General features: G+C 44.6%; 1 protein-coding gene across 1 annotated transcript in view; it reads left to right on the plus strand.

Annotated features, from left to right (window-relative positions):
- Positions 1–391: 391 nt before the first annotated feature.
- LOC136694867 (uncharacterized) overlaps positions 392–9,716 on the plus strand; it is a 16,663-nt gene continuing 7,338 nt past the window's right edge. Inside the window, exons 1-2 of the mRNA XM_066668704.1 lie at positions 392–501; positions 884–4,143. Coding sequence (XP_066524801.1) covers positions 392–501; positions 884–4,143 — 3,370 coding nt within the window. The remainder of the gene's footprint in view (positions 502–883; positions 4,144–9,716) is intronic.

Raw genomic sequence — 9,716 nt, forward strand, 5'->3', positions numbered from 1 at the left:
TCCCTTCCAGGTGCAGAGCCACACCGTGGGAGGGGACAGTATTGGCTCTACCTCACAGCCTGCTTTACTTCAGTTGACCAGTCCGTCCTTAGTTGGGCAGTGCCCAAAAGTGGCTATTCAATTGGGCGGTGTGGTGGTGAACTGTTTGCTTGATACAGGGTCGATGGTTTCAACCATAGTTGAGAGTTTCTTTCGTCAACACATTCAGGGTGATTTGCGTTCTTGCCGGTGGTTGCAGCTTCGTGCGGCTAATGGGCTAGAAATACCCTATGTGGGCTACGTTGAGTTAACCGTGGAGGTACTTGGAAAATCCCTCCCTAACCGTGGTTGGTTGGTAATTAAAGATCCCCCAGGTTGTAGTACCTCACCTATAGTCCCTGGCGTGTTGGGTATGAACGTCATTCGAGAGTGTTATCAGGAACTCTTCTGTCAGCATGGCCCTGCATTGTTTGACCTACCGCCAGTTGTGCACGCATCCCCACCTTGGCAGCAAGCCCTGCAGTATTGTCATCAGGTTTCTGATAGGTCCTCTATACAAGACACAGGGGTAGCTAGGGTTAGGGGGCGGAGACCTATTCATATACCAGCAGGTACATTCAAGATGGTTGCTGCCACCTGTTCCAGTCATCTCAGTGAGTGCACTACTGGGGTTTTGTTCGAACCTCCTGATACTTTAAGTGCCTTACCTGATGGCTTGTTGGTTGCTGTTTCTCTAGTCAAGGTAGTCGGAGGGACCGTGTATGTCCCCTTGGTAAATGTGGGTTGCTCTAGGGTTGTTTTGCCCCCACGCCGTCCCTTAGGATTGTTGACTAGCGCACAGGTTGTGAGTCTGCCTCTTGGAGTTACAGAGGAAATGAGTGAGCCCCCTACGGTGGTTGCCCAGGTTCAGTCTCAAACAGCTCAGCCCAGTTCAATTTTTGGAGCAAATTGACGCATTGGATCTGTCTGTTTTGTCCCCAATAGATCAGGGAAGGGTGCGGTCCCTTCTCTGTAGGTATGCTGCAGTGTTCTCTTCCTACGAAGGGGATATTGGCTGTACGGGTTTGATTTCCCATGACATCCCTTTGTTGGATGAGGTGCCAGTAAGACAGAGATACAGACGCATCCCGCCATCTGACTATGAGGCTGTTAAGGCTCACATTCAGCAGCTGCTTGAGAATCAGGTTATTCAGGAAAGCTGTAGTCCTTATGCCTCGCCTATTGTTCTGGTTAGAAAAAAAGATGGTACCCTCCGGATGTGTGTTGACTACCGTAAGCTTAACAGCAAAACCAGGAAGGATGCATTTCCATTGCCTAGGATTGAGGAGACTTTAGATGCCCTATCAGGTGCCCAGTGGTTTTCGACAATGGATTTAGCTAGTGGGTACAACCAAATTCCAGTTACGGAGGGTGATCGCCCAAAGACAGCTTTTTGTACCCCCTTTGGTCTATTCCAATATAATCGCATGCCTTTTGGGTTGTGTAATGCCCCTAGCACCTTTCAGAGACTGATGGAAAGGATATTCGGTGATCAGAATTGCCAATCAGTGTTGCTGTATCTGGATGACATTATTGTGTTCTCTTCTGACCTAGATCAGCACTTGAGTCGTTTGGAGTTGGTGCTAAATCGACTAGATCAAGCCGGGCTGAAGGCCAAGTTGGAGAAATGTTGTTTCTTCCGCCATCAAGTCCGGTACCTGGGTCATTTGGTGTCTGATAAGGGAGTATCCCCAGATTTTGAGAAGGTATCTGCTGTGGCTAACTGGCCCCGTCCCACGTCTGTTTCAGAGTTGCGTTCATTCCTGGGTTTTGCTAGTTATTACCGGCGGTTTATTAAGGGGTTTTCAAAAATGGCTGCTCCTTTGCACCGCTTAGTTGCTGAATTGGGTGGGACAAGGACTAGGAAGGGCCCTGGTTCCCAGTTGTCAGATTTCTGGTTAGAGCCATGTGAGACCAGCTTTCAGACCCTTAAGTCCAAGCTTGTGAACGCACCTACACTTGCCTTTGCCAACTTCTCGCTTCCATTTATTTTAGAGGTTGATGCTAGTCACCAGGGCTTGGGAGCAGTGCTCTCCCAGGAACAGGATGGTCGAGTGCGTCCCGTGGCCTATGCAAGTCGTAGCCTCAACCCTAATGAAAAGTTGTATAGCTCAATGAAGCTGGAGTTTTTGGGTTTGAAGTGGGCAATGACAGAAAAATTTCGTGAGTATCTTTGGGGTCAGGAGTGTGTTGTCTGGACTGACAATAACCCCCTGAGCCATTTGAATACTGCCAAGTTGGGTGCTACAGAGCAGCGTTGGGTTGCTCAGTTGTCAGCATTTAATTATATTATCCGTTATCGGCCAGGCCGTATAAATAAAAATGCTGATTCCTTATCTCGGCAGAGAATGCCCACGCCAGAAGAGCTGCAGGGTTCAGTAGTGGGTGGTGTGACATTGCCTCTGGCTCTTCGGCAGCCGGGTAGGGAGGCAGCCCCTTCATCAGTAGCTCAGTTTTTTATTTCTGCTTTTCCCTCCCGTGATTTTGGGGACCTGAAGTGTTTGCAGGAAGCCGATCCAGCTATCCGCAGTTTTAATTCTTTTTGGCAGGAGCATAGACTACCTAGTCGGAGTGTGAGGGAAGACTTGTCAACCCGGACTCAGGGGTTCCTTCGCCAATGGGATGGGATTGTCCAGCGTAATGACTTGTTGTACCGTAGGATTCTAAAGCCAGATGGTGGAGAAGAGATTATGCAGCTTTTGCTTCCAGAATGCCTGCAGGAGGAAGTGCTGCAGCAATTGCACAACCAGCATGGCCATCAAGGGGTAGAGCGTACTACAGCATTAGTAAGGGAGCGGTGTTATTGGCCTGGAATGGCTAATGATATTAAGCAGTGGTGTCAGCAATGTGAGAGGTGTACCATCGCTAAACCCCCACAGAGACAGTTGCGTGCTCCAATGGGACACCTTTTGGCTTCGAGACCAAATGAGGTAGTGGCCATTGACTTCTCTTTTCTGGAGCCTGCTAGGGATGGTACTGAACAGGTTTTAGTTATAACTGATGTTTTCTCTAAGTTTACTCAAGTGATTCCTACTCGAGATCAAAGGGCTCAGACAGTGGCCAGGGTGCTTGTTCAGCACTGGTTTTATCGTTATGGGGTCCCGGCCCGTTTACATTCAGATTGTGGTGCAAGCTTTGAGAGTTCTCTTGTCTATCAGCTCTGCGATTTGTATGGAATTCAGAAGACACGAACTACTCCATACCATCCACAAGGCAATGGCCAGTGTGAGCGATTTAATCGGACAATGCATAACCTGCTGCGCACATTATCCCAGGAACAGAAGAGCCATTGGCCAGATTATTTGCCTCAGTTAGTTTTTAACTATAATTCATCTGTTCATCAGTCTACAGGGGAATCACCATATTTTCTCTTGTTTGGCCAAGAACCCCAACTCCCAGTGGACTTCCTGTTGGGTAGGGTCCCAGAGACTGAGGGTAGAGCAGTTGGTGATTGGGTTCAGGAGCATCAGAGGCGTCTCCAGGTTGCTTTCAAAGGGGCAAGGGAGAGGTTGTTGGTAGCAGCACAGCGGCGCAAGGAACGTCATGATCAGGGTTTTTTAGCTGACCAGTTGCAGGTAGGCCAGTTGGTTTATCTTAGGAATCATTCTGTTCGTGGACGTAAGAAAATCCAGGATGCTTGGAGTGCCATTGTTCACCAGGTAGTAAAAGTACCTGAACCTGGGTGTGTGGTGTATTCAGTGGCCCCGTTGCAAGACTTGGGCCAGGTCCGGCAGGTACACCGGGTAATGTTAAAGTTAGTTTCTCCAAACTCTTCTGCAGCATCTCCTCCAGTAGGGAACCCAAACATAGAAGATGGTTCAGAGTCAGAGGAGGAAGAGTTAGGTCAGTGGCTAGTGGTAGGTTATCCTCAAGCTGGGTCCCAGGAGCCATTGCCCATTCCAGTTCCACCAGGGGTTAACCCAGTTGAAGCCAATCCTCCTCCCAGGGCTGGACCTAGTGGTCCGGGTTCCCCTGTTATATCTGAGGTAGAAGTTGCTGAGCAAGTGTTAGATAAGAGGCGACGAACAACTCGAGTAACAGCAGGCCAGCATAGGAACCCTCATCATCTACCAATGTCCATGGCAAGTGTAGCTCCTAACCCGGCACCTTTGGTATCTGATTCAGGTAGTATGGCTGTTGTACACTTCAGACCCTGGTGTTAGTCCATGTGTTGGGTAATATTTTGTCGACGGGACGCCGACACAAAATGTGGGGGTAGAATGTAGCAGGTAGAGCTGTCACTGGGCCATTAGTTATTTTTGGGCTTGTGCAGCCACCGTAGTTCAGGAGCAGTCTTCCTCCGCCCCCCCCCCGCCCCCCCCTCCCCTTTCTCTCCTGGGTCATGCTGTTGCTCATTAGCTCCAGTGTATATATACACGCAGTTAGCATGTGGTAGGCTAAGCTCCCACTTTTTACTCTTTGGGTCGCGGTACTGCGGTGCTTGCTTCTGAGTGTCTTGGACGATCTTACTGGAAAGAAGACAGGTGTCACACCCCCTGTCGATTCACCACGTTGCTTGCCGTTAGCGGCAGCTCTAATCCGGGACAGTGCATATAAGGCAGTTGATGTATGTTGGTGTGCCTGAGAACGAGTGGGCTTTCAAGCTGCATCAAGGTACAAATTCCATTCTTTTAGTTATGCTGGTGAATGTTTTTAGTTATAGATGGGTTTAAGAGTTTGAGGCACAGAGGGTATGTGTGCTTAGCACATGGCTAGCTTTATCCCACCTATTATTACGGTTTTATATTTTTATGATTAAAATGCTCCTTTTATTAGGTGCTCTGGGGTGTCGCCATCGGAGGTGGCCCAGGTGGTGTGGAGCAGAGCTTCTCCTAGTCTCCTGCTGTTTTGTCTGTGTGGATACATTGTGGGGTCGAACCACTTATCTTGTTTTATCTGGTTCTCTTTTATTTTGATTATTTGCCCTTGTGGGTTTTTCTTGTTTGTTATTGAGTTCTTTTGTTTTTCTTGCCTTTTAAATTACCCATTTTATTTTGGTTATTATTTTGGATGGTGTTCGGGCTGTGGGTATTACAGTCCTTTTAAGCATGTGATCTGCCTGTTTAACGTACTTGTGTATTTTTACCTGTTCTTGCAGAGCAACCTGGTATATGAGTGTCCCTTTGGTTTACTGGTTATCCTTTTTGTACATTTTTTTCCTTTTTCTGGGCACTCGATCTGTTGTGTGTGAAGTCACTACCCCAAGGGGGTTCTTTTTGGTAACCTGTGTGTGGGTTTTATAGTCTCTAGTATTGGAACTCTGTATAGGATAGCGTCTGCTGGAACCCAGTTAAAATGTACGCAAATGGTAGGATCATTATGATGAGCGAATCTAGTTAATAACCTTGTAGGGGTTATTTTTAGTAGTCAGTAGGTAAAACCCCACTGTATTCTTTTGTTTTATTATTTTTTTTAAAACTTATTAATAAAATCGTTATTTTAAATGTTGCAAGACAACTGAGAGTAAAGGACTTTGTACGCTGAACTCCATTTCGTGTCTCTTCTCTTTTTTTTGGAACGTACCTGTGTGCTTTTGGGAAAGTACTTGGGGTTATTTCCTAGGGCGAAATTCCCTAGGTGGCGTAGTCGGGCTCACACTAATCTAAGCACTAGCCAAGGCCACACTACATTTGTGTATGTTCTGAGCAGGGTTTTTATCCTTTAAGGCAGAGGTCACTAAAAGGCTGATCACGGTCCTGGTCTGGACCCAGATGTTGTCAAATGCGGGCCCCTACCGATAAACTATGAGAATGATTTAATTTTAACAGTGTTCATTTTCAGCGGCAGAACTCTTCCTGTTTTTATTGTAAAGGCTTTGTAGTGCAGTAAACTCACAGACCAATCAGATCTGTGCAGATGTATGAATGCAGTGCACACACAGACTGTAGTCCAGCTGTTGCTCTGCATACCTTGTTAGCCCCCTTTCACCCTGCTCTTCAGTGGTCAGGACCCCCTGATCATTGTTTGTTCATATAGTGACATCACATAGAAACACAGTATTGTTGTGTAGTTAAAAGCTCAATAATCTGAACTGTGCTTTAATCTTGAGCAGTGTCTTGGTGAGGAATAAAATCTCAGTGATTCTTCATCATACAGTTCACTAAAAAGTACAATCTCTGTTGTTAAAATTGGGAGTAGCTGTAGATTCAGTGCGGTGCTGAGTGATGTGTTGAGTGTGACTGACTGAAACAAGCTGAACATTTTTGGACAGATGCAGAATCATCATGAACCCCAGACAGACGGCTTTAAGGATGGATAGAAATGGACAGGTTTTGGAAGAAAAATGTTTCTAATATTATACAAAAACACACAGATTAAGAAGATCTAACTGTAGAAGAACTGACATAATGTTAGATCAGAGCAAAGGTCACTGTAGGTCAGTGGTGTAACATCATTACATTATTCGGTTAAGTTGATATTAACATTTAATTCAGTAAATTTACATGATGCAGTGTGAATAGATTAATGAATGAAGCTGAAAGTCAAGCTCTAATGTAATTAGTAACGGTGTGTAGAGCTTGTGAAGATTGTGTGTAGTGTGTACAGTGTGTAGTGTTTATCTGCTTCTGCTCCTAGTGAGATACTCCATCTCCTGATGTAAATCCCTGTTCCACAGTGAGGAAAACTCCCCAAAGAGAGAACACTCTTCACTACTGTAGTGTTCTGGAGCTGATGAGTTCAGTTGAGTGCAGCTTTAGCAGCTGTTCACAGATCAGTGAGTGTTTCTGACTCAGAGCAGTTCCTCTACAGCTGAAGGAGGTTATTGTACGACGCTCTAACACTGTGTGAACGGATAGCTGTAACCCTGCTGACAGTAATAATCTCCTGCATCTTCAGGCTTTACTCCAGTGATTTTTAGAGTAAAGTCTGTACCAGAATAACTCCCACTGAAACGATCTGAGACTCCAGACTGACGGATAGTGGAGTAATAGATCAGGTGTTTAGGAGCTTCTCCAGGTTTCTGCTGATACCAGGCAAGGTCATTGCTGATGCTCTGACTGGATCTGCAGCTGATAGTAACAGTGTCTCCTGGAGAAACAGACTGAGATTCTGGAGACTGAGTCATTATTATATCTCCAAAGGAACCTAATAGAGAGAGAGAAATAAATATCAATGTTAAATTGTATACACACAAAAATAAAGCAATTCAATCTATTGTAATTTCAAAATAAATCATTCAAGAAAGGGTTTCAATGTTGATCTTCAAAACTGAAATACAACCCCACATTTCTACCTCTCGTCCAGAGCGCCAGTGTCCAGATGAAGATGGAGACCAAAGTCATGGTTGCTGTGGGTGAAGTTTGTGGGGCAGCAGCTCTCAGTCATGAAGTGTTAAACTCACAGGACTATAAACACTAGCAGAGCACTGAAGCATGGGCTCATGATGCAAAGTGGACCCTCTCTATGGAAATGAATGTATTTCCTCTATTTTAGTGTATCATGAGGGGAATGTTAAAAATATAATTGAATTATAAAAAATAATTTTGTTTACATATAATTAAATATAAGACTATAAAAAATACTATTTTAAACGTGAGACTGTGTGTGTGTTTTGTGTGTGTGTGTTTTGTGCGTGTGTGTGTGTGTGTGTGTATATTTTGTGCGTGTGTGTGTGTGTGTGTGTGTTTTGAAGGACAACATATTTGAAATTACCGAATGTAAAATGAGTCATTTGTCTTCACTGAATATTAAATGTGAATATTTTCATAAGCAGAAGCCACACAACTGTAATTTAATACTAGTGTCACAGTTGATCTGAGCTGTGTTACTGAGTAAATACACACAGTTTAATGTTCATTATGAAGAGTTTTTACAGTATTCCTTAAACTCTTACACCACAGCTTTAAATCAGTGAAGAACATGTACTTTTCCTCTGAGGTAATGTTGATCTTAGTGTTGTCCCTTATTTACTCATGGGCTACTGCATTTAGCTCATTCACTTCCAACACCAAATGATACGAGCCAGATGTTACACATTTACAAGCACTGTGCTGAGAGGCCCTTGAGGGAATGTGTGGCCAGCTGTGCTCCATTAAGACTGCCTTCGTAGTCCACACTGGACCATGTGAATGTAACAGTGGATCCCAGTGAATGAACAGAACTGAATGAAATGGAGCGGAGCTTGCAGACAGTGTTTAATGCTGTATATGTGTTTTCTGTTCATTAGCTCCAATGATGAAGCTTTCTGTCGCTCTACATCCCCCCTCCTCTCTGCAGCTGTCTGAGGGACCCTTCTCTCTGCTCTGTCTGCTGTCTGGATCCTCTCCACAGGGGGTGCTACTGATCTGGACATTGGACAGGTCTCAGGTGAAGGGGGGGACTTCTGACCAGTGCAGAAAGAGGAGAATGGACACTAGAGTCACAGCAGCACCCAGACCCTCAGCAAGGCACTCTGGGTAAAGGGGGGGGGGGGTATCTGTAGCATCATCCATCACAGCGAGGAGAAGAAAAGGGGGAGTCACCCTTATTAATATCCTTAAGGAAATCGATTCTCTGTATTTACACCATCTCTGGGAGTGAACACACAAACACACGAGTGAGCAGAACCACAGGAGGTAGGAGTGGTGCTGAGAGAACAACTGGAAAATACCAGAAACTGTTAAAAAAATCATAATAAACATGGAATTAAAAGGAAACAAACAACTGAAATATGACAATAATGACTTTAATAATGATGTTTAGATTAGAATCTTTATGTGCAGTGAACGGGGCGGTGGGGGTCAGGGCTGGTGGGTTCACACTGAGAATGGAGACAGGGAACTCAGCCAAAATCTCACCTCATTCTCAGGCTAATTATTCAGTAAAAATCCAACTGATCTGCTGTCGTCACAATATTATTTCCTAGAAAAATGATTTAAAAATGAACAAAACCATTAATAAATTTACGCACACTGCCTCCAGGAGAACAGTGACACCACTGTCAGCTGCTTAATCTGTAAGAACATTCTTTACCCTGCGCCATCTGAAAACATATTTACACACGACAACGACACAGAAGAGACACAGCTACATCTGGACTCTGAGTTAACTGAGTTCTTCAGGGGCTTTGTGTTAACAATAGTTTGAAAAGAAATGGTACTTTGCTTGTGCTTTTAAAAATGGCACAAATTGATAGAAAAACTGACTACATTAAAAAGAGCCAAATATATATTTTAAATATAAAAATAAAGGTTTGTTGTGTGGTGATGAATGTGTTGGTTAATTTTCCGTAACTCCACTGGTCACAGCAGATTACAACAGCTTCCAAGGGTCACAGGCCACAGTTCAATAGGAGACTGATAATGTTCTGGATGCTGTAGGAATCTCTTAGACCTTCAGGAGACCACCATAAATATCCAGTGGACAGAAGTGGACACCTACCTGCAGATATGACGTATTTAGCACTGAACACTCTACTGAGAAACTGAGGTGATCATCTCTTACAAGTTCAATAAACAGAGCATTAGATTTAGAGAGAGATCATTAACTTTTCAGTGGTTCAACAAACTGTGAAACTGAACTGTGTGTGTGATCATGTTGGAGACATTCCTCCACAGAGTGTGTTATTGTGTGTGGAGGTGTGTGTTAGTGAGGTGTGTGTCTCTCCTCCACAGAGTGTGTTATTGTGTGTGGAGGTGTGTGTTAGTGAGGTGTGTGTCTCTCCTCCACAGAGTGTGTTATTGTGTGTGGAGGTGTGTGTTAGTGAGGTGTGTGTTTCT

This window comes from Hoplias malabaricus, chromosome 4, assembly GCF_029633855.1.
Source record: "Hoplias malabaricus isolate fHopMal1 chromosome 4, fHopMal1.hap1, whole genome shotgun sequence".
NCBI lineage: Eukaryota > Metazoa > Chordata > Actinopteri > Characiformes > Erythrinidae > Hoplias > Hoplias malabaricus.